Below are 26,716 nucleotides of genomic sequence, written 5' to 3'. Positions count from 1 at the left end.
GTTTTAAAATTAGGTTTGATTAATTTGTAGAGAGGTTTAACCCCTTCTGCGTAGTTTACAATGTAAGTTCTTCCAAAATTCAGGAAACCTAGAATCGACTATGCTCTTCATCCTTTTTGGAGGTTGGAGCAGCGCACACTTTTCTAAAAAGTTGGCTGCCAGGCTTTTCCCTTCACTTGATAGTTCATATTCCAGAAAAAGGATGTTGAAATGGGCAATTCTTGATTTTTTAAAAATTGAATTTGTACCCTTCAGAGGCGAAACCCAGTAAAATGGTGTTCACCGTGTTCAAGTGCCTATCCAGGTCATCGTCTGTCAGATAGATATCATCAACATATGACAATGCCTCATCATCATAGGTTTGTAGTACCTCTGTTACTCTTGCTAAGAATAACCCAGGACTATTCTTGAATCCTTGAGGGAGACAACAGAGCAGACGCTGTGCCCCCATTATTGAGAAAGCGGTCAAAAACCTACTTATAGGTGCAATGTTTTGACAAAAGAAACCATTTGAAATGTCTACGGTGGTTTTATATGTTTTGTGCACAATTGTATTCATTTATGCTGTACTGTGTGCATTTTTTGCAACAAGAGTTTAAGAGTCTGTAATCAAAAAATAGACAATATGTATTGTTTGGTTTGGAAACAGGAAACCAAGGATTGTTCATTGATGAGGTGCATGTTTCATTCACCCCTTGGTTTTCAAGTTGATCTAACATCTCCCGGACCTGTTTTTTTTAGCTTCTTGCTGAATTGGATACTGCCTTTGTGCAGTTGGTTGATTTTTCACTGGATTTTGTGGGGAGGTGAATCCTCATGCCATCCTACATGATCTTTGTATAATCCTGGGGCATAGGGCCACTGCCGATTTCCGGGCATAAATAGATGTTAAATGTACTGGAATATGGTGGGGAAGGCTGGCATGATGATGTCTTCGCCGTGTGGATACTCTATGACAAATTCTGATGGCCAGTCTTGTTCTGCTAGAAGTATATCATAACACTTAGAAAGTCGCTCCCAAAAGAGTGCTTTCACTTTTCTTGGTATGTCTCCCTCCATCCGGAGTGTTATTTCATATAACCTATGTGGAGAACTTAAAATGATATCTGCAGTTTCAACTTCAATGTCTTCATTCAAGTCCACTGTCTCCAGAAGTCTCTTCAGGTTCTGGCGAGCTATTGATACTTCTGCTGCGCTGCTGCTGCGCTGTCCAACATTGTCTGAGCCCATTCTCCATTTTTGAGCTGTGTTCTCAGAATCCTCAGCATGTCTGATTTTTTGACCTGCTACTTTCTTTTTGGTAAATTGAGGTTTACTTTTGTGAACGTGTTGATCGTCTTTGGACTTCACGCGTTGCTCCTTGTGTTCTTACCGTCCTCTTCTTTCAGATGTCTGTGACAATATCTGAAAGGTACGAGAAGAACATGTATCAGTTTCTTGATACCGGTCAGGTTTTCTCAAATTATCCCTATTTCTGAGGTATACCTCCTTTCAGAGGGCTCCTTTTGATGAGACGAACCTCAGGATTGAGAACGCTCCTCTTTGGAAGATTGTTTGCTATTTTCCCATTTCTTTTTAGAAGACATAGGATTGTTTTAAGTAAAGATCTTTTCAGGACTCTCAGACAGTTATGGTTTAAACGGTTTCCCTCCCAAACTGTCGCTGCCTAATTCTTCACAGGATCTTCCAATTATTCTGGCTAGTTCTTGTGGTTGTTCTGTTACATCAAATTCCCTTAATTTCTGGTGGAGCGCCACTGATGCTCCTTCTCCTTTAATATTAGATAATATTATTGAGGAGACCTGTTTAAAATTTTTCAGTAATTTCAGACCTAAATTTAGAGCAGGCTCTGCCCAGTTTTCGTTTTGAATCTGTTTCAGGACATCTGGTATCACCGCCATAGACGGAACAACATGTGTTTTAGTGTATATAGCAGGAAAGACTGTGCCCCGAGTGGTGCAGTCTTCCATATGTGGTGTGACCCCCATTGGTAAACAGATTGTTAAAATTCTGTGTTCCTCATGAGGGCTAGTATTAGGAAATACTGCTTTGATTTGAGTAATTTTTTGAGCTATCCAGAATGGAATTTGTTCAAGTTTAGCAAGAAATTTACCCATGACTGCGTGTAAAGTCTGTGGAGTGATTTTTAGTGTATTTTCCTGGTGAGATGTTTGTTGTCGAATGACTAATGTTTGTTTGACTGTCAAAGTCCGCATGATATATTGGACTAAATGTCTGTAGATTTTGATTAACTCTGAGTTGAGCAAGTAATTCTACATCAGTCATTTCTTCGATATCATGATGAAGTGTGTAACCTGCTAAAGCCGGCCATGTTGCTCCTGGTCTACCTAGTGGACCGAGCCTGGTAATGTGATTTAAATGTTTTAGAGTGCCTTCAAACCAGAGCTCATGCTCCTGGTATGTGTGTGGCATTTCAATATCCTCGAAAGGAATATATTCCTCTGGTGGATCATCTTCTTTGTAGAAGTTAAACGTTAGTGATACTGGATTTGATTCGAGGAATACTATCCATGGGTAGAATACCTCTGTCTGGTGAGATTCATGTGCCTCTATCACAAAAACTGCTCTACCACCTCCTGGTGTTAGGCCATGTTTTATAAGTATTAGAGTGATGGCTCTCCTTAAATTAATAGGAATGATTATATAATTCTCATCGGTTTTAATAAAAGCTGTTAAGTTAAAACTGTTATGGCGTTGTTGCCTGCAGCTCCACCGGTTTCGGTGTTGTTGCCGTTTTCAGTCATTGTTTAATGAAAAATGCAGAGCAAGTTTCAAGGGAACAAAGATAAGGTGCACAATATTTTGGAACACTGTATCCTTCAACGTTGAATAAACCAAAAAACTAATACATAGGATTTTTTATCCTACTCCGCTATGACGGATATATCCCTACCTACTCCAGACGTCTTATGGAGTATTATGAGTAGAGCTTCTCTGAGAAAAGCACGACTGAGTTACTTCAGTATCTAGCAACCAATTAGTGCCTTACCAAACTGTTGGGCGCCATGTAGTGTAGTTCTATATCCCTGACAGGCTCTGCTCATTGAAATAATATACACTATAGATTTAACATAGGACTGAGGTCAGTATGTCTCTATTGAGTACATTAAACTTAATTACTTGTGTGTGCCAGCTAACTCAGAGGTCACTAGAAACTTTCTCAAATGAACAAGAAGGGATTCGTTTCGGACAACCGCATAAACATGACAACTTTGTTTCCCCTAGAGTCGGAACAATATCTTCAGAATCATGGAAACTGTAGATGACAGTTTCTCTCAGTCAATCATGCATGCTTCGTTTCCATAGAGTTGCACAGAAATAGAGAGGTGGGCATTTCAATAAAAGGGTTTATTGAGCAGTCTTATTTCTCATGCAAGAGATATGAACTGCTACAATCGTAAGACAGAATGCGAAGGATAATACGTACAGCATTAGCAGTACTATAAAATATTACTTAAATAGCATGGTCTGCAGCTATGACATATAAAAATACATACATAAATAACAGGCTAAAATACTTAACTGGTGCATCTAAAATAATCCTACCCCAGTATACCTAACCTAAGTGTAGTACAAGGGAAGAAGTAGGTGCTGTCTAGCTATAGTTTAGTTTAGTTGTGCCAAGAGTTGCCAAACGTTTCTCTAGGTTCAAATCAGCTCCATACCTTAGAATGAGAGAGATTGGTATCTCCTTCCAGGACTCAATCTCTAACACCCAGCAAGGGGAGTCAGAAACACTGGAGCTAGATTCTCGGCGAGGAGGATAACAGTCTGGTCAGTGCATCAGTTGGGGAGTGGTTTTCCTTCTGGACTTGCTGTGGCTAGCCGTGTCGTACAAGTAGATAGCCAAACCGCACTGAATCGTGCGTGGTTTGCCATGGCAAGTGAACGCATATTTATACATTGAAAGTGTTTAGGAATGTCAGTATTGACGTAAAAGTCAGGCATAAGAACGTCATGAATGAACCCCTAAAGAATAGATGTTCATGCATAATAAATGCGTGCTTGGAGAAATCAATATCCAGGCAAGGGGAAGTCCCAAAATCTTAAGAATCTGGTTTTCCAAGAACTAGTTGTGACAAAGAGGATTGGATGTAGTTGACCATACCTGTGTTTGGTTAGCATGAGCAATGCCTAAATAAGGGCTAGATTTCTATGCCTAAATAAGGGCAAAGTGAATTGTACCTATATAAGTGCATACATTGGGAATTCTATATATGGTATCTAAATCGACACACAACACCAATTCCCAGTGCCTCTTTTATATATAAAACCTTATCCTTACCTACTAGCTCTTGGAGTAAATCTCCTATCGAATGTCTGTTTATCAATGGGATCAATTGTGGCAGAAGATTTTCAAAACTTCCAAAGCTGCCAACATTACACAATCCTTATATTTTATTTATAACAGAGTTGTAATTACTCCCCTCTTTCTTCACAAAATTCACCATTCTATTTCACTATTATGTTGGTCCTGTCTTTTTTCTGAAGGATCATGGATACATTTACTCTATTATTGTCTCAAGGTTAATGATATTTGGAAAGATATATGGTCGAAATGTTTATTGCTTTTTTCTTGGGATGTTCCATTGCTATTCAAAATATCTTTTTAGGTATTATATCTGCCGATTTTGACCAAGTCCCTTCGAAAACTATTTTATTTGACCTTTTTATTGCTGTTGCCTCTAAAGTTATATTAATATGTTGGAAAGACAACTTTAAATTATCCTCTTTGCTTTGGTGGAATTTAATTTGTGATAAACATAGAATTGCTTTTGTCTCCCACTCTTCTATTTATTTAAAGATTAAGTCGGATTTATTATGGCTACCTTTTACTACATTTCTGTCCTCACACTCATCTCTCTTATAATACCCATTTTTAATCTATTCATTTCTCCTCCTTTTCTCCTTCTTTCTCCTCTCCCTCTTTTGTTCCGCTTTTCTTCTCCCCTTTTCTTTCCTTTCTCTCTTTTCTATAATAAATCATACAAATTACATACTCTTTTTTTCTTATGGAACACATTTTATTACGATGTTATGACTATACTCTTATTACTCTTCTCTTATAATATTTATTTCCATTATCATATTTGCAAATGTGACTATGTATTCTCCTTGTTTCAATAGATTTTATTAGCCTTTGTTTATCTCTTTTTACATTTATTCCCAGTCATGTAATGCTTTAACTGTGTTCATTCTCTCAATAAAAAGTATTTTACAAAAAGAAAAGGTATTAAATAACAAATATTCACACATTATTTCTAAGTGGACAAATGGGGAAGCCCAACAAACATTCAAGGTTATTGTGTTGCTTGAGACGATCTGTAGGTCTTGACTGATCTTGGTACTGATCAGATCCCTTCAGATTCAAGAAATCCTTTCTCCCAGGCTTAATTTCCATACTTCTATTATCATCTTGGAACCTGTGCTAGCATTCTGCTCTGTGTATAGTCCAAGGTACCACGTGGTAAATACCAGGTGTGAAAGATTGCACTCTTCCTTAAATTTCAGCAGGTCAAACCTGTCAGAATTTAACAAGAGGAAAGGACTAGACATTTACCGGGGCAAGCGGCATTGGGTAAGGTAGTCACTAAAATCCACGCTATTTCCCCAAAGATCATAATAGGTGTCAAGAGCCAGATTTATAGGGTTTACAATATTCGGTGACCTACTCAGTTAAAGATTCTTTATTCAGCTAATAAAAGCCGTAAAGCACAAAGATAAAATAAATGTACAAGGGGCAGTTATTAAAATAAAACATTAAAAGACCATAAAAACTTAACAAATATAATTTGAAAATATACATTTTCCTAAAACCTTATTTCCAAAAAAAAGTAAAATAAATACCATGCCAATTCAGCTCATAAAATTATTCAGATAAAAAGGCCTACTCGTATTCAGACCTGTGGTGGTACATTTGTCGCCTGAGACCACCGCAATAGAAGCTGATAGAGAGCAACTCAGCCCTGGAGCAGGATCTGGGACTCGTATCCCTAGTAGCACAGTATGAGCCTACCATTTCCATCTGCTTGTTTTTAGTTGTATTACATAATGCAAAAAAAACCTATTACAAACTGCTTCAAGGAACAATCAGACATTCAGCCACACACACGTTATCTCTAAAATCCCCTTACAGATCAGATAGAATCTGGGATCCTGATCTCAATCAGACAGACTGGAGAGCAGCATATCGACACTGAAACATGCGGGCAGTGACAGCAGTCCTCCCTGTGATTACTGGCGATCTATATTTCCCACACTTAACCTGTTGAACTTTCCTCAAAAGAAGGTACTTAATTTATGATGGACCTTACCATAAATGTTCATGACTTGGTAAATAGGCAAGAACACAAAGCTGATCACATAGCTGCCAGATCTATATATGAACAGGACATTAAAAGGTACAGGATTGTGCGTGTTTAGGAAAGGAAGAGCAATGTGTTTAGTATCACGAGGGCAGGTCCCCGGTGAAGAGACATGTCCTAATAATTGGTCCCACGTGATGAGGTTTTCAATATATCCATGAACCAGAAACTCGTGTTAATGCGGGTTTCCAATATGCTAGCCAGAAAGGGAAAATAATACACAGGACAAATTTTTGACATTTTCAACAGGACTCACTCCAGTTCCTTTGGGACAATAGAATTTAAATATGCCCGCTTCCGCTCCAGATTCTCCAGCACATTGTGGTGATTCAGAGGTTCCTCAAATCAGGTAACTGTTCTCTTGAGGATGAGGGGTGCGCTCTGCACTCTTCATAGATGCATGCCGCATACTCACACCAAAGATCAAAATTATGCAACAATATGCCACTCCTCCGATTCAACATTTAGCACCCCAAACCTCATCTCAAAATATTAAGGCCTGGGCTTTCTAGAGATTACTTTGCTTCTCAATTTGCCCGCACACAACATGATAGTCACCAATCGGGTGATAAAGTGGGTTCTGTCTGCGTAGAATCCACCACTGTTGACCTTAATTATCAGTTTACTTGCTCAATTTGTCCTGGTTTTCCTTCCAGACAGCGAGTGTTATCAAGCAATGCAGTGTCTCAGCACTCACTCCTGCTGATAAAGTTCCTATTACGCCAACTTAATTTCATATTGACAGAGACAAGAGCAACCGTCGGAAGAGACTTAAAAACATGGCATTCTGGAAATCTGGAGCTGATTTTTCCGCTCATATGGACTTTAATAATTGGCAAAATGTGACAGTACCTATAACAGCAAAAAGGGGAAGAAGGATGTGTTTCAGTGGTAGAAGAGTGTGAGTGTCCACAAAACATTTGACTTATGGGCATCTCCTTTGGTTTACCAGCCAAGCTGTAAGGCATTGAGTTGTTCACTTGTTCTATCATCTGGTGGCCAGGAAAAGGCATTAGATGTAAATAGGCAGGGAACCTCATAAAGAAACTATGACCCAAATCCCTAGATCAAAATATTCCCAACTGAAATGCCATAATTGATGAGAGTGATGGTTTCCGCCAGACCGAAAGTGCTATGAATCAAGACCACCAAATCTTTCAATTTCAGGATGTAAAATATATCAGGAGCAGATGATTGAGACTCCACTGTCAACTGCAGCTGCCAACCAAAGCCGCCATGACAGCTGCCTCATTGAGAGCTGGGCGAACCTGGGTTGATATGAACGCCTGCACTTTGTGATGCCTACTATGGATGTTTTTGGAGTTAAGTTAGGACATCATTTATTGTCCTGTTAAGGCCTGTTTGGCCATTGTTTCCTTACCTGCTTCAACTGTCTGTACAATAACATTTACTTTGCTCTGAGTGAACCAATGTGCTTCGAGTGCAGGTGGTACTTCTTACACTCTCAAATCCCTCCAGGGTGCTTACTACTTCATGATTTGAAACTCTCCGATGAGCTGTTCGACTTTTCACCTTAGTTTACTGAATCCTTACTATATTATTTGGTTCCCAGAATACTAATCAACATTTTAAATATTTTCACTTGTTCAGATTTTCTATTCATTGTCGAGCTCATTTACTTTCGGATTAAAGACTGGGAGCCCCATTTTACTCTTCATGGTCAAGCCATGGATACCCAAGGATTGCAAATAGTCAACCTCGGATGACTACAATTGAACCCGCTTTTTTATCACATATGATTAAAGCTCAATGTCCTAGAGCTTAATAACTGTGTGGGGCTAGTTCCTCAGTCACAACTGAACATTATATGTAATTTGAAGAGAATTGTGATGTCCACTTTTTCTTTGTCACTGTTCTTTGTCTGAATTCCACTATGGCTTGGTGTGTGGGACTGTAACTTTGTTCGGGGGAGTCTTTCTTAAATGAGAAATGAAAAAACTAGTCCCTAAAGATTAAATACATTCTCAATTTTCCAGTTACAGTAGTTATGGAAATGTGTCTATGCAGGGCTGCTATCCATAGAAAGGGGCAGGAATGTTAAGGAAAATACTGTTTTAACACCTATAGTTCTACCTGCTGTTAAGGTAAAGAGCATTTCAATTTTTCTTAGATAAAAGGTAACAAAGTAAGAAACATAAATGGAGAATAAGCATACCTTTGACTCATCATCATAGATAACTACACTCTCTCCTGAGACATCAATTGGTTGTTCACTATAAGAAAGATAGGGTAGGTTATTTAATGTCAATAATAAAAACAACACATTGAATCACTGCTTATTATTTTCACACATTAAAAAAGACAAACCCTATACCAAAGTAAGCTTAGATGACCACAGTAATTAATATTTAGGAACTTAGGTTTGACCATAATAATCACAGGCAGTTTTGTCCCTTAAATGAAAAATAGCTTTTCAATGTTTTTAAAATTTCAGAATTCAACTACACATCCCCAATAGCTTGGGTGAAGAATGTAAAAAGTAAGTCTCACAAGATCAAATTCTACTAAGCCATTTCATAACTTTTCAAGGAAGTTGAAAGAGTGATGTGGAGAATACAAAATAATTTTAAATTGATTGTTGTAATAAACTACGTTTACCTAGACTCTGGTACCTAAGTAGTCAGATCAGATAAATCTAAAGGTGTGTTGATCATGCAAGACTGTTCTTTCTAGGTTAGCCTGTTTTGTTAGGTCAGCTATTCAGTCACTCGGATGATGATAGATCTGAGAGAAATGGTTAGTTTACATATCTTTGTTATACAAAAAGTAAAAAAGGAAGCAGAATCATGTTCCGATTCACCAGTATGCATTGGAACCGATGACTGAATATCTTTCAATTGGAGGTAGTGCCAAATGATGCTCAACAACTTCTAAATTGACAGTGAAAACAACAGACTATCCATAAGGTCCATGCTTATACGACATTAGTTTCCTTCTGGATGGCTTAAAACTCTTTAAATACTAATTTTGAGAAGATAGAAGCACTCATTCCTAGTAAAAAACCTCCCCCCTCGTTGTTTCCTTAGTGGGCTTAATCAATTGACCATATCAGCTGTCTAGAAGATGAAAAATATAGGCTATATAGTTAATACTCCTTTATAATTTGTCCCTCATGTTAATTGTACTGCTTATACACTTTGTTAATAAAACCCTGAAAAAGAATTCCATTCTTGCCTCATTCCGAGCAATGGCAAGTAGTCCAAGCTAATATGACTTCCTACTCGACCACAGTACTAGTGTCTTCTTAGGTCTTCATAATTACATGCCATCAAAGGCTTCAAGCCATTCAAAAAGCTGCCCCTTGACTTCTACTGAAGCCCATCCCAACATTGTACTGTAAATGCTAATTTTATGACACCACTGGTTGTAATGAGCCAGAGAAATGAAATTCTTTGTTGAAGTAATTCCAGAAGAACACAGGTAATAATACGTCTGGTTTATTAAAGTGATACGCTTCCAGCTCTGCTCTACAGCCACAACGTGCCAAATATTTTTCCACACTGCAACGTTATATTTGAGCTTCACCCAACATGCCAAACCCCCTGGCACTGAAAGAACTAAGTGGATAAGGGGAAACCGGGAGAAGGGAATATATTTTACCATTATAAATTACAACAAGTCTCCTAATTCAACAAAATTATATAGAGAACTGCGAGTACATAAATATCTGAATAACAGTAGACAAAAGTTAGTGCAAATTGAATTCATCACAAAGCCAGAATACCACACCGAAGGGTGACAAACTTATTTTCCGGTTGACCTAAGATTCACACAAATACCAGGGCACATGTGGTTGCTAGCTCCTAGAATATGGGACTCACGACACGTGACCTACCTGTCCATGCTCCAGGTGCATCCACGCTCTAAAACCACAACATTTCTATTTACTTCTTTGATCTCCAATAGTTCTGAGAATGGATTGAATTTGTTTTGATGTAGCTGGTCTGTTGACCATGACCCATTGATCAACTGCAGTACACAGCACCCAATTTATCATTCCAATTACTATATTTGTCTTGATGTATTTTTACCTTATCAATTGTGTCTTCTCTATTAAACTATGTGGGTTTACGTCATTTGAGCCAAATAATGAGCACGTTTGAATCCTGGTTTCCTACCTTTGAGTGAAGTAAAAGGCAAAATACCTGAAACAGCATTGGGTGTAGCATATTGCGGAACCAGTATTCTGCTCTGATCTTGCTCTTGGTTATATTGAGCTAGGTCTACAATATGTGCTTGCGTGCTTATCTAGGATCCTGATCGATACTGTGACCTTATGCCCCTATTCGGCTATAAATCCATTTATTCCCTATATTGGCATAATCGTTCAAGTGCGATATTCAGAAAGTCATCTCTGGCCTCACACGAACAGAGCCACATTCCAGAATAGTTTTCTCTGCCACTTCCTTTGCAACCAATTAGTGCAATGACAGAGCAGAAGTCACTATCTGAGATTCCTAGATTAACACTCAGAGTTCTTCAACAAGATAAAAACTCAGCAAACCTGGAAATTCCCGCTTGCTGTGTTTTGATTAGTAATGGAACTCTAATGAGCAACTGATAGCGATCACTTCCTAGTGACATCTTTAATTGACGTCTTATGTCCAGCAAACGTACGTCAAACCAGGCACCTGTCAGGTATAAATATTACCAACGTTGCCTTAAGCAATTGCCTGTTGCCCGTCGCTTGATAAAGCTGCTGTATGCAAGCTGCTGATACCATTATTGCTGCTAAAGCTGCCCGCGGACGCTGTCCCCCCTCCTTCTCCTCGACGCGCTGAAGAGAGACGCTGTCTTTCTCCTGCTGAGAAATTCAGCTCCAGCGTTTCTGGTCTACCCTTGCGGGTGACTGGGATACCGAGTTTCCCTGAAGGAGATACCAGACCTCCATCATTCTATTCAGAGGTATGGTGTTGACTAAACCCTTAGTGAGAATTCTTGAAGCAAACCTTGGCAAAACCAACTTAACTTAAAGCTACTTACTTACTCCCCTCCCAAGTATTAGGCTTAGGTCAGGTACACTGGGGTAGGCGTAGTTAGAAGCACCAGTTGAGTATTTTAGCCTAATGTATATATGAATGTATATATGTTTTATTACAGTTAAACCATTGTATGGCTAAGAAACCATATCAATGCTTTTACAGTATTATCTTGCAATACTTATCTTACTGTACGTACTTTTTATAATAACAAGTCTTGCAATTGTGGCAATTCATTTCTCTTGTACGAGAAGCAAGACTGTTCAATAAATGTTAACCCTTTATTGACAAACGCCCGTCTCTCTATTCTCTACATCATAGCTTTGCAAACTTTTCATGTGAGTGACACACCTTTTAGACAATCTTGATCGTGTGTGTGACACGCTAACGCGTGCGCAGCGCGCAAGCCCATACCACCTTAGGAAGGTTTGGGGGGGGGGGGGTTCTCCCCCTGAGAAAATTTTGAAAAAATAGTGGGCAAATGGTGCATTTTCAAGCAAATTTGAGAAAGCAGGATAGCTAATGAAGCAATTGTGAATCTTTTCTAACAAAGAGAGTGACTCACAAAACTAGGTGTAAGCAAGGTCAAGTTTGTGCCTGAAACAAGAATATAATCATGCACACATTGACACATGCCCACAACCATTGTTCATGCATAATAACGTCCGTGCTGCTGATCTATTGCGGAACTGGTGGCCGATTGCCACCTGCGCCCTTAGTATCTATATAATAAAATAAACATTAAAGATGAAAAAGTCAATCTTAGAAAACATGTTTCACCTGTAGCGCATATGAATTATTTTAATGCACACCGTACCACAGAAGCGGGTATCTGGGTTATGTAAACGGGTCTCTCATACCTCCCCCTCATACTCTGCTTATAGTGCTGGGGTATGTAAACGTCTCCCATACCTCCCCCTCATACTCTGCCACAAACATGCATAAATAAACAAAGGATGACCGACATGTTCAAAAACAATCACATGCATAGAAATATGTGACATTTCCAGACTCGAGCACACGCTCTCCCACACATATACACACACTCACACACACAGAGGACTCAAAGAAGCGCCGGCATGATGAACGCAAATTCTCAGACACTGGCATACACAAAAGCTTGCACTCTCCTAGACACAAAGGGCAATTGACTAACAAACACACAATGCTGAAACTAGACAAACTCTCCGGGAGCACCCCAAAACAAAAACGGAAGCACCTGCTCTTTTGACAGTACACCCTCAAGTAACTGAAACCATATCTGCCCTGCTAGATGTTTCAAATACAACTGGCTTTAAACTTGCACACAGCTGTGAAAAAAATACGCAAAGCAAATGTAGAAAACATCGCAGGCAGACAAACACACTCAACAACTCCTACACAAAGAAAAAGGTTCAGAAACAAAAAAAACAGGAAGGCAAATAAATGCAGGCTGGAAAGCCTAAACATGAATGTAAACAAACATGGACCCAGGAGCACACAATACAAACCAGTGCACACACACACGCAGACAAACTCCGATAAGAAACAAGAACACAAAAAGAAACACGACCAAATGCCCCTACACAGAACAGAGGTACACGCAACAGAGAGAGTAAAAATACACAAATCAGTGCACGCACTTGGGCAGATGCGCGTACAAAAAACACAATCACAGACACACATACAGAGGCCAATGCATCCGGGCAAGTGCAAGAAATATAGTACCTGACATAAAAAATATAGTCACAAACATGGTCAAAGAAATGTCTGGATCAAACAAACATGAATGAGCAAAAACAAAAAAGGGTGCCGCCTTGCTAACACAAACACACGACATGCTAACAACACAACATACTAACACAAAAAAACAGGTAGCGTAGGGACTTGCATGTTAAATACTACAACACCATGCCAAGAGGCAATTGGAAGCAAATCCGAAGGTACCAACTCATTGACTCACACACACACACACACACACACACACCAGTATGAAAGCACAAATAGGGAAAGACACAGGGATGCGCGCACAGCCATTTATCCCAACACCACCATCTGTGCGTGCAGCATGTGCCGGTAGACTGCAGGCACGGTGGGGCTCCCAGAAGCCTGTCCATGCAGTATCCTGCCACAAGGTAAGTAAATCCCCTGATAGCAGTGTCACTTAAATTATGTAACTACGCCTCCTTCCTTTCTCTTTCCTCCCTCCCTTCGTTCCACCTTGCCTTCCTTTCTGTTTCCTCCCATTCCTTCCACCTTTCGTTGCTTGTTTCGTCACTTCCTTCCACCTTTCCTTCCTTTCTGTTTCCTCCCTCCCTTCCTTCCACATGTTGTTACTTTCTGTTTCTTCTCCTCCCATATTTCGTTCCTTCCTTCCTTCCACTGCTCCTTCCAATATCCATTCCTTGACCCACATCCCTGTATGTTACATCATGTATGAGCAGCTATCAGAAAACCGGGTGATGGAAACTGCCCATAAACAACTCAGTGACATTTTAGTGGCACAAGGGCAATCCTTGTCTGTGGCTGATAAAGATAATAGGGGAGAGGGGGAGGGCGGGCTCATGACGTCACTGGCTGAGCAGAAGGTGCTTTACCTGCATTTCGATTTAAAATGTCAGGTCTGACTCACAGAGCCAAATGGCTGGCATTTGTCATTTCAATTTTCACTTGCAAATGGCTCAATTTATGACTGCAAACTCACTTTTGGGTTTCACAAGCGGCAAATTTGCATGCACGGATTCACTTATTCGGGCAAAATATTGCCCCTGTTTGCTGTACCAGTGTGCATGAGTAAATCCTCTCCAGGGGCAGGGCGTGGGAGTTCCAGGGTGGACATGCTCATGAAAATGTAGAAAATATAGAGTATTCAGGAAATCAGATTTATTTCTGGCAGGGGCAGGAGGTAACCAATTTAGGTGTGACAATGAAACATATTTTTGCCAAAGGAGGAACAAAAATAATAAAATGCACTTGTGCTCACGCAAAGGCATTTTTGCTGCACAATTGAATAATGTGTACCATTACTCATGCAGCCCTCACTCCCCCCCCCCCCCCCCCAACCCCCTCGTGTGTGGCAGCCCGGGCCGCTCACACAAACAACAAAGCCCTATTAAGATGCGCAAGGTCTTTAAAGACGTGTGAAGTGCTCGGGTGCCGAGCACCTCACACGTCTTTAAAGACCTTGCACATCTTAATAGGGCTTTGTTGTTTTTTACCACCTCTAAGAGCCCCTGCAGCTCGACTCTACCGATTCCCGGCAGAAGCCATCTCCTCGCGCGACACACCTACGGCTGGGGCGCGACACAGTAATGTGTCGCGCCACACAGTTTGGAAAGCTGTGCTCTAGATATTGTCAAAGTAAACTGCACTAACCTGACTGAGTAAAATAACTGTCTATTGTTTCACACGACCCTAGAGATTGACTCTTGATCTGAGGAGCAAAGTTGTCATGTTGCACGGTTGTTGGAAAACTGAATCCCTTCTTGTCTGTGCCAGGGAAGCTGATCACTTTCTATTCAGTCAAGACAGTTTCCAGTGACCTCTGAGCTAGTTGGTAACAAACCCAATTAAGTTTAGCATAGTCAGTAGAGGCCTGGAAGATCCGCACTTCTACGTCGATACTACTGTTTATGTTATTCCAATGCGCAGGGCCTAGTGGGAAACTAGGAACTACACTACATGGCGCCCAAACGTTTGGTAAGGCGATAAACTAACGCAAGACATTAGAGTAACTCAGTCGTGAATATTTCACACAGACCCCTTTCTCCCGTAAATACTCCAAAAGACGTCTGGAGTGGGTGAAAGGTTAAAATCCGCCCGAACTCAGTAGGAAGAGATTCCTTTGTAAAGCTCTGGTTTATTCAACGTTGAAGGATACAGTGTTCCAAAATATTGTGCACCTAATCTTCGTCTCCTTGGAGACCAACTCTGCAAAACCTGCATTTATACAATGCCAGGAGAAAACGGAACCACTGGGGCCACAGCAGATGCGACTCAGCAGGGTCCCGAACACATTGACCCGGATGCAATTATCATCCCGGTCCACTTAAGAAAATCTATAACTTTAAAACTTAGAGAACAGACTGACACCACAAGGTGGTACAGTAATTTTCGTGATAGAGGCTCACGAATATCGGCAGACAGAGGTATTTTATTCATGGATAAACTTTCCAGCGGCAAACGCTACAACAAAAGAGTTTCACTATTACAAAATAGAGGAACCTCCGGAAGAGTACGCTCCTTTCGAGGAGACTGAAATCCCACTAAAATTCCAAGAGCACCTGCTCTGGTTTAATGGCGCCCTAAAACATAATGATCATATTACCAGGCTCGGTCCACTAGGTAGACCAGGAGCAACATAGCCGGTTCTAGCCAGCTACACACCACATCCGGACATTGCAAAAATGTCTAGAGAAGAGCTGTTAGTACAGCTAAAAACACTTATAAAAATACATAGGCAATTAGTCCAATATGTAATGCGGACTGCAACTGTCCAACCAGCTGTTAATATACCACAGCTGACCCCTCATCAGGGGAACACTAATAAAATTACACCACAGAACATATAGTCATGTCTTGGTTAAACACCCGTAAAACGGGAACAAATTCCTTTCTGGTTAGCACAGAAAATCACTCAAATAGAGGCAGTATTTCCTGATACTACCCCTATAGAGAAACACAGAATCTTAACAATCTGCCTTCCTATGGGAATCGCACCACACGTGGAGGACTGCGACACTTGGGGTACAGTCTTTGCTTCCATTTACACAAAAACACACGGTGTTCCGTCTATGGCGGTAATACCAGAAGTGCTAAAACAGATTCAAAATGAATACGGTCCAGAGCCCGCTTTAACTCTTGGTATGAAATTACTGAAAGACTTCAAGCAGGTCTCGGCTATAATATAAGCTAATATAAAAGGAGAAGCAGCATCTGTGGCGATTCGCCAGAAGTTGAAGGAAACAGATATAAAAGATCAGCCAGTTGAGCTTGCCAAAATCATAGAAAAATGCTATGAAGAATTAGGTAGAGACAGCTTGGGTGGGAAACCAGTAAAACCCCAACTGCTCGAAAATCCTGAAAAAATATTTATTAAAGATAATTCAAACACTCCTAAAAAGAGCTGGGATGGAAATAAACAATCCACTCCCAAGGAGAAAGTTTTCCAGTCCAGAGGAAGGTCTCCTCGACGGAGGGAAAGAACTCCGACTCGAGAACACCAGTCTCCCCAGAGGGAGCCCTCTGAGAAAAGATATAGCCTTAGAAATAGGCATAATCTGAAAAAACCTGATAGATATCAAAGTATTGATACACGTCCCTCTCGATCTTTTTCGCAGAAATCGGAAAGAAGAGGACGGTCAGACCCAGGAGAGCACACCAAGTCCAAAGACAAGGAACCTGCTCAGAGTAAAAAATCTCAATTTCAAAAAAAGAAGGTAGCCAGTATTAGAGTAATTAACCATGCCGAGAATACTGAGGACACAGTTGAAAAACGGTGAGTGGGCATTGACAATGTTGGACAGTGCAGCAGAAATCAGTATAGCCCGCAAGATCTTGATGAGTCATCTGGAGACAGTGGACACGAATGAATACATTCAGGTTGAAACTGCCGACACCAGACTTAGCGAGCCCCATAAAATATACGAAATAACATTGCGTATAGAGGGTGATAAGACTAGGAAAATAAAGGGTCTATTTTGGGATAAACTCTCAAAAGGCTATGATAGTCTGTTAGCTGAAAAAGATTGGCCCCCAGAGTTTGTCAGGGAGTGCCCTCATGGCGAAGAAGTGATTATGCCTGCCTTCTCGAATCACATTCCGATTCACAAAAAATATACATATGCAAGGAAATGGGCAGTAGCCCAGGCACCTGCATTATATAAAAATCATGTAGGATGGGATGAGGACTCTCCTCCTCACAAAATCCAATTAAAAAATGAACCAACTGCCCAACAGCAGTATCCCATTAAGCAAGAAGCTAAAAAACAAGTCAGGGAGATCTTAGATCAGCTTGAATACCAGGGGGTGATTGAAACATGCACCTCTCAAATGAACAATCCTTTGTTTCCTGTCTCCAAGCCAGACAATTCATATGGTTTAGTTTTGGACTACAGACACCTTAATGCATGTTGCAAAACATTTGCAGTACAAAACTCGCATAGTGCAGCCCTAATGAATAACATAGTTAGGAAAAAATATAAAACGACATTAGACATATCTAATGGTTTCTTTTGTCAAAACATTGCACCAGAAAGCAGATACTTCACCGCTTTCTCAGCATTTGGGTCGCAGAAAAATTCTGTCGACTCCCACAGGGGTTCAAGAACAGCCCAGGACTATTCTCAGCTAGGGTAACAGAGTTACTACAAATATATGATGATGAGGCATTATCTTACGTAGATGATATGTATCTCACAGACGACGACTTGGATACTCACTTGAAAAGAGTGAACACCATTATACTTGGGTTCGCAGCAGAGGGTTACAAATTCAACTTTAAAAAGTCTCGAATTGCCCATCTGACAGTACTATTCTTAGGGTACGAGTTATCAAGTGAAGGGAAAAGCCTAGCGGACAACTTCTTAGAGAAGTGCGCTGTACTCCAAGCTCCAAAAACGCTGAAGAATTTACAATCCATACTAGGTTTTCTGAATTTCGGAAGAACATACATTCTAAATTACGCAGAGAGGGTTAAACCTCTCTACGAACTAATTAAACCTGATTTTAAACAAATCAAATGGACTCAAAAACACACAGAAATTTTGAGATCACTGCAAACAGACATGTTAGCTAAAACTAAATTAGATACACGTGACAGCACACGCAATCTTGTAATCCGAGTCATCCCAGGAAGATGCGGATTCACGTACCTAACCTCTAATGAGGGAGAAAAGGTACCAATTTCAATCAAATCTCACTTGTACACACAAGCAGAAAAAGCATTCAGTCTCACAGAAAGAACTGTGAAAGCAGTGCAAATTGCATTAGCAAATGAACGAGAACTAGCACATGGTAAAAGGATTAATATCCTCACAGCGGAATCCGCCTTCGAGGCGCTATTCAGCCCAGTAAATCTGCCTACAGTGTCACTGGATCCGAAATGGATACAGTGTGTAGATTCTCTAGGAGCGGAAGATGTGAAATACTATTTCGCCACGCAATTCGAAGAACTGAATGATTTAAAATATGAAGAAGAATATCCTCTGCCAATCGAACTTCTGCCTCTGCCACAATACGCCTGTATAATCTATACAGACAGATTTGTACAGCATTTCAACGTAGAGAGCAAATCCTACGATGCAGCCTGTGCGATTTTTAAAGGTCGTTGGCTGTGCGGTAAATTCAGACCGAAAGTAACAAAAACTGAATCATTGCGAAACTGTTCGGCTCCGAGAGCTGAAATCATTTGTTTAAAGATGGCGCTCGAAAATGCAGAACGTGAATTCCCGACACTTATCGTGTGCGATTCTCATTTTTGCGTCAACTCTTACAACAATAAATTGCAGAGGTGGATTGAAAACGATTACAAAGATGACACAGGTGCCACAATAAAGCATAAATTGCTCTGGAAACAGGTAGCTCTTTTACACAAAGAACTACAAAAGACTCACGTGATTCACGCACAGAGTCTTCAACGTGATGGCGTTCACGTTGCAGGGAATTCATTGGCTAATACAGCCACAGCGGAAGCAACTAACCCGGCTTCCGTAGCCACAAAAAAGCGTACAGAAAAATACATAGACGGGGAAACCATGCTGGCAGTGAAAACGACCGTAAAAGGCGACTGTGCAGCACTGCCCGTGAACTATCCACTCAATTATGCATACTTAATCGATGCAAACTCCGTTCCTTTTGCTCGAATCCCTGGAGTGGGGGATAGGGTAATTCCAAACACGAACCGGAGAATATTTTAATAGCAGACGCAAACATGGGATTGGGTCTGAGACACCAAACAATCAGGGACTCTCTGAGAGAGTTAGAATCAGTATACTGGTGGCCGGAAATGAGTGAAGGCATCCATGAGTTTGCAAGCAACTGTGAAAACTGCAACAGGGATCGCAGTAATGAACCATGCTACCGGCTACCAATCAGAAAGAGCGTAACGCTGCCTACACCCCATCCTGCGTCCTATTAATAGCTAAGACTAAACACACTTAAAAAATGAGGCCTACAGCGCTCGGCTGACGCTAGAACAGTTATAAAAGATCTGCGAGTCTTTATCGGCACATACGCAATTACCACGTTCCATTCTGACCAGGGTCCTGCTTTTAGCTCTCGAGCTTATAAGGAGGCCATGGCCAGCAAGGGAATTGGGTTGCGGTATTCTTGTCCGTCGCACCCCGAAGGGAATAGTGTGGTAGAAAGAAAAAAACGGGACATAAAGCGATCTATAACAGCGAAGGTATTAGGTTCAGGCGCTGGGTGGGTCAAACATCTAATAAGTGTCCAGACCAGTCTTAATAACTTGCCAAGAAATTCTCTAAAAGGTTTCAGCCCATACAAACTATTGTTCGGAATTAGAATGAACATTCAGGACCTCGATAGTCAGATATCAGTGGTACAAGAAAAAACAACAGACTTGGACATCAAAGATCGTTTGGCTGTTTTACAGGAACTGAATGAAACAAGAAAATCCTTAAGCAACATAAAGTTAAAGCAACAGCCATCTACCACTGACGAGGCACCACAAGCAACAGCCCCAGCAAGGCCTGTCTGGATTCCAAAGATTGGGGATCTAGTCAGAGAAAAAATCGCGGTGAAGAAGGAATTTGGGCCTTCTTACAGAAAAGCAGTACCTGTCTTGGCAGTCACCGGAACAAGATCAGTTGTACTACCGCCCCTTGCTGGTAAAAAGGAGAACAGAGTCGTGTCTATCGACCTGGTAAAACCACAACCATGTGGCCTATAATCAACAGTAGGCCCAGTGGACTCCCAAGAAACAACAGAATACCCAAAATTGCAACAATCCAAGAGGTTCAAACTGAAAGACTAATCACATACGTTCAACCTGCAGTGCACAGAGAAGAACTATGCAATAATGCCATGGAACTCGTGCCTCTTGAGACACAGATTGAAACAGTTCGTCAAGAAACACCAGTCTACACTAATGTGGCATCAGAAAGTGCTACCGAGAGACAGATTGAAAGAACAATCCCATCAATTGACAGAACTGCCTCTGGTTATTTCATCAACTTCGACAACTTCTCTGAAGATCAAAATGACTCCGAAGTGATGCCAGAAAGAAAAAAGTATTCTAAAGAAAATACAACAGGACTCCTTCAACAAATCAAAGAATTGTATCTGGTTTCACCGTTGATTGAGCAATGGATTATTTCAGGGGTATTCATACTCCTACTATGCCTAATTTTAGTTTTAATTTTAGGAAAGTTTATTACAATTGAATGGACACAGCAAGTCAGAACATCAACCTAGTCCTGAAACCACACAGATCATCCCACGTGAAGAAAAGAGAACTGTCAACAGTAAATGTCACAGCAATTCCAATACCTGGTGGGATAGTATGGGAGAAAACTGACTATGAGATCTATGGTCCGGTCGAAATCCTGAAGTATCCTCATCAACTGAAGGTTTCCTTAAGTGACTTTGTAAAACCTAATACATTCTCTGATGATTGGGACTTTAACAGTATTAATGACATGATGTCTGATTTAGTAATGTCAGCTAGATTCACAGAACATGATTATTTACAAGGTTCATCTAGTTATGAGCAATTATTCTGCTACACATATTATGGTGATCATTACTTGCATAAATCTGCACAGCCTAGAAATGTTTTTATGTATAATCAATGGGAACATTGTGCTACACCACCTAAAAGCAGTTCTAAAGCATTTTTTGAGAAATTCAAATACTTCTCAGGGTTTAACACCAGTGATGCAGAAACGTTTTATTACAAACTGTTAGATAAAACAGGAATGAAAACAATGCTGACAAATTCTAAATTGATATATTCAGAAGCATTTTATGAAAAAATGATGACATTTGGTTTTGATTATTGGAAAAATAACATTGAAACAAAAACCATTTGGGGTACAAAAGATTGGCAGGTACAGGGCCTTGAAGCACTATTCAGAACCTGCATGATACCAGAACAAATGATGTTTTTAAATGACAATTCACCAAACATCCTGTCTTGGCCTAGCTAGGATCAAAGACCTAAACAAACCGTCTATTCCAAAGCCAATACCCGAAAATACAACTACAGATATTGAGTTAGACGTTTCACATATTTTACATTTTAACAGAACACATCCTGATTGGAAAAAGTGGTTAATCTGGCCTACTGACACAAACAGCTGTCAAGATAGATTCCTGAATAAAACACAGGGGTTAAAAATGACCAGACAAGACCCTAGATACTCCCAGAGACAACATCCAGGGATAGTAACAACATACAGTGTAGGGAAACTCTGCCTCGAATGGCTAACATCATCCACACTGGCTGAAATTAAGCAACACTTGTCTTTACTAAAAGATGGTGCTGATTTGCGCGATTTCATTCTTGGACCACGCAAACAGCGTCAAAAGCGTTTCATAGCGACCAGTATCTATTCCGCGTACAACGAGGCTTGGAAAGTCACACAATTTGAAACAGCAGAGAAAATACGAGAAATTGATCGTATTAATTTGGAAAAATCACTTTCTGTAGTGGACAATGGGTTAATGACTCTGTCCTCCAGAATATATTCGTTGGACAATATTGTATCTTCTGCCTTTGACATAATAGACAGAGACCTGCTAATATTACAGCAAGGCCAATCTCAATTACGTTCTATTGTACAATTGGGCTAGACGCTGCAAAATCTTCATTCAGGCTATGTGCCTTGGTGTTTAATCAACACAACGTCATTATTTTCCATTTTTAACCTTACTGATAAACAAATCAGTTTGGCACAGAAAGGAGCAGACTATACAATCCTGAGCATCGAAAAACTTGAGAGATTACCATTGACAATGTCAGAGAGTCCTGTCATTGAATGGATAATACACGGAATTATCACTATTCCGATAACAACTTTCCGATTTAAAAAGTGCCTTGAATACATACCTACTGGCCAGTATGAACGATTGGGTAAAGGATATGTAAAATCTGAATGGAAATTACCATTCATGCCACCAGCTTGTCACACCTGCAATTTAGATAGAGCCCTTCTTTATGCAACTTGCAAACGGGAGTTACATTCTTAGAACGGATCACAGATGTTGTGGCCTTGTGCCAGGGAAAAGTTATCTAGTAAGTGTAACATCCATGGTCAAATGCTGTATGCAGGCATTGTTTCCGAGCGGGCCTGTAGACACAGAGACTGCCATCTGGCCTCGTCTGAATCTCTATTCTATATGAATTGATACTTTAAGCAAAATGAAGTCTGTGCTTTTGCAGACAACAGTGCCCATAACGTCATCAAAAGAGACGTATGATCTCCTAGTTGCAAGGACAGCTACGGAAGTTCACGAACTTTTATCAACAAATTGCCCCGTGCATTTCGTAGAAATGCTTAGCCAACTCCTTAACATGTCTAGTGCCACAGGCATCCCAGGCATATTTAAGACTATTTTTACGGGACTGCTAACACCTTTTCAAGCAATTTTGGGAATCGTTCCTAATTTTCTCCACTCTGTTTTTGGCGGCATACCCTTATTTTTGGGACTTGTAGCAGGGATTTTATTTTTGACCGTCCTGCTTCGTTATGGCAAGCCAAAGCTCAGACATAGCTCCCATGGGAATGGAAGAGACAATCCTAGCAATGCGCTACCGGGACAGGATAACTAACGTCCTTGGATTGGCCAGGCTGAGAGATCTAAACATGACCTGGTTCCTTTCATTCAGACCGATATGGCAGAACTGTATCTTACCGGTACTACGATGTATGCTATGCGGAGATGAGTGCGTGTTGGACATCTGTCTTTCACTTCCATCAGCAGTACCAATGGGCGTCGATACTTTGCTCAGTCCGATAACGGCTCATGCATTGTGTTTTCCCCAGCGGCTACCAATCCTGATGAGGGCATTCGTTGAGACTCCTGTGCTACGACTAGGTGGTAACAGTGGAGCGAGTGACAAAAGCAGCATCACCCAGGTACGACCTTCTGTGAGCATTGCTGATCCCGACTATGATGACAGCAATCATTCTCACACCTGCCAAGTTACAGCACTATCGAATTTGGTTGAACTGTCACCTGATTTTGTAGACCAATTCTTTGAGAGCCTGTCTGATACGATGTTCTCACCCGTACAGAAACAATAACTTTTGAGAAGCTTTCCGACACACAGCGTTCCCATGAACTCTGAATTCGGCCTTCAGTTTTGAACAACAAAAACTGCTAAAAGCGTTGGAACTCTATTTTCCTCGTTCAAGCAATAATTCTTTTGAATTGAACACTTTTTAATATTCACCCTTTTTGGCACGAACCATTCTTTGCTTAAAGTAAAAACTATTCTTAGAGAACAGAAGCTTCACACTTCTATCTCTAAACACATCTAGAGACATAACAACCTTACACCAGCCTCTAGCACATTTATTGCAATGCATTTATATGTGATGATTTATCTCGCCCTTCTTCTGTTTCAGAGATATTTCATGTGTAGTTCTTTTTGCATAATCGTTCATTGATTTCATATGCAATAATTTTTGAATGATTTCTATGCTTCAAAAACGTACAGTACCTAAATTTCACGTATTACAATATACGCCTATTTCAAATGCATTTATGTATTTTGGGGTGGGCAATGTTAGACATGCATCTTATTGCTCTAGTTTTAGTAATTTGATGGACATGAACCCGTGGAGTGGGTGTTGCGTGCTTATCTAGGATCCTGATCGATACTGTGACATTATGCCCCTATTCGGCTATAAATCCATTTATTCCCTATATTGGCATAACCGTTCAAGTGCGTTATTCAGAAAGTCATCTCTCGCCTCACACGAACAGAGCCACATTCCAGAATAGTTTTCTCTGCCACTTCCTTTGCAACCAATTAGTGCAATGACAGAGCAGAAGTCACTATCTGAGATTCCTAGATTAACACTCCGAGTTCTTCAACAAGATAAAAACTCAGCAAACCTGGAAATCCCAGCTTGCTGTGTTTTGATTTGTAATGGAACTCTAATGAGCAACTGATAGCGATCACTTCCTAGTGACATCTTTAATTGACGTCTTATGTCCAGCAAACTTACATCAAACCAGGCACCTGTCAGGTATAAATATTACCAACGTTGCCTTAAGCAATTGCCTGTTGCCCGTCGCTTGATGAAGCTGCTGTATGCAAGCTGCTGATACCATTATCGCTGCTAAAGCGCGAACGATGGTGTGGTGAAACTAGGAGCTGAACAGCCATCCCTCTGCGAAAAGCCTAGCAGATGCCAGCTGCCCGCGGACGCTGTCCCCCCTCCTTCTCCTCGACGCGCTGAAGAGAGACGCTGTCTTTCTCCTGCTGAGAAATTCAGCTCCAGCGTTTCTGGTCTACCCTTGCGGGTGACTGGGATACCGAGTTTCCCTGAAGGAGATACCAGACCTCCATCATTCTATTCAGAGGTATGGTGTTGACTAAACCCTTAGTGAGAATTCTTGAAGCAAACCTTGGCAAAACCAACTTAACTTAAAGCTACTTACTTACTCCCCTCCCAAGTATTAGGCTTAGGTCAGGTACACTGGGGTAGGCGTAGTTAGAAGCACCAGCTGAGTATTTTAGCCTAATGTATATATGAATGTATATATGTTTTATTACTTTTAAACCATTGTATGGCTAAGAAACCATATCAATGCTTTTACAGTATTATCTTGCAATACATATCTTACTGTACGTACTTTTTATAATAAGTCTTGCAATTGTGGCAATTCATTTCTCTTGTACGAGAAGAGAGACTGTTCAATAAATGTTAACCCTTTATTGACAAACGCCCGTCTCTCTATTCTCTACATATTGTGAAAGTAAACTGCACTAACCTGACTGAGTAAAATAACTGTCCATTGTTTCACACGACCCTAGAGATTGACTCTTGATCTGAGGAGCAAAGTTGTCATGTTGCACGGTTGTTGGAAAACTGAATCCCTTCTTGTCTGTGCCAGGGAAGCTGATCACTTCCTATTCAGTCAAGAAAGTTTCCAGTGATCTCTGAGCTAGTTGGTAACAAACCCAATTAAGTTTAGCATAGTCAGTAGAGGCCTGGAAGATCCGCACTTCTACGTCGATACTACTGTTTATGTTATTCCAATGCGCAGGGCCTAGTGGGAAACTAGGAACCAATTTAGGTGTGACAATGAAACATATTTTCCCAAAGGAGTAACAAAAATAATAAAATGCACTTGTGCTCACGCAAAGGCATTTTTGCTGCACAATTGAATAATGTGTACCATTACTCATGCAGCCCTCACTCCCCCCCTCCCCCCCCCCAACCCCCTCGTGTGTGGCAGCCCGGGCCGCTCACACAAACAACAAAGCCCTATTAAGATGCGCAAGGTCTTTAAAGACGTGTGAAGTGCTCGGGTGCCGAGCACCTCACACGTCTTTAAAGACCTTGCGCATCTTAATAGGGCTTTGTTGTTTTTTACCACCTCTAAGAGCCCCTGCAGCTCGACTCTGCCGATTCCCGGCAGAAGCCATCTCCTCGCGCGACACACCTACGGCTGGGGCGCGACACAGTAATGTGTCGCGCCACACAGTTTGGAAAGCTGTGCTCTACATATTGTCAAAGTAAACTGCACTAACCTGACTGAGTAAAATAACTGTCTATTGTTTCACACGACCCTAGAGATTGACTCTTGATCTGAGGAGCAAAGTTGTCATGTTGCACGGTTGTTGGAAAACTGAATCCCTTCTTGTCTGTGCCAGGGAAGCTGATCACTTCCTATTCAGTCAAGAAAGTTTCCAGTGACCTCTGAGCTAGTTGGTAACAAACCCAATTAAGTTTAGCATAGTCAGTAGAGGCCTGGAAGAGCCGCACTTCTACGTCGATACTACTGTTTATGTTATTCCAATGCGCAGGGCCTAGTGGGAAACTAGGAACTACACTACAATACATTTAATGCAGGTGCTATTTTGTCTGATTTTAACACTAGGTTCGAAATAATAGATCGTTTGTTTCTTACATTGCAGAATGGCGGAAGATCCTCTGGCAATTTCCTGGATTTACTGGGCCAGTAATTCAGTTTCCTTTGTTTAACCTCCTTTAGAATTCCATAATTTCTTACACATTGTTTTCATTTGTCGTTGATGAAAGCAGGAATTATGATAGCCATTACATTTCTTTTTGCCACTTTAGATTCCGGAGTGCTTTCCACAACCGTCATACAAGACAAACAATCTGCAGTATGATTGTTAACTCCTTG

General features: G+C 40.8%; 1 protein-coding gene across 1 annotated transcript in view; it reads right to left on the bottom strand.

Moving 5' to 3' along the window:
- The window catches only part of SYCP2L (synaptonemal complex protein 2 like), a 1,791,741-nt gene that overhangs the window by 729,341 nt on the left and 1,035,684 nt on the right, over nt 1–26,716 (bottom strand). The window contains exon 23 of the mRNA XM_086966882.1: nt 8,563–8,620. Coding sequence (XP_086823008.1) covers nt 8,563–8,620 — 58 coding nt within the window. The remainder of the gene's footprint in view (nt 1–8,562; nt 8,621–26,716) is intronic.

This window comes from Lissotriton vulgaris, chromosome 4_1 (genome assembly GCF_964263255.1).
Source record: "Lissotriton vulgaris chromosome 4_1, aLisVul1.2, whole genome shotgun sequence".
In the NCBI taxonomy this organism is placed as follows: Eukaryota; Metazoa; Chordata; class Amphibia; order Caudata; family Salamandridae; genus Lissotriton; species Lissotriton vulgaris.
This window is presented reverse-complemented; position numbering and strand designations above follow the sequence as displayed.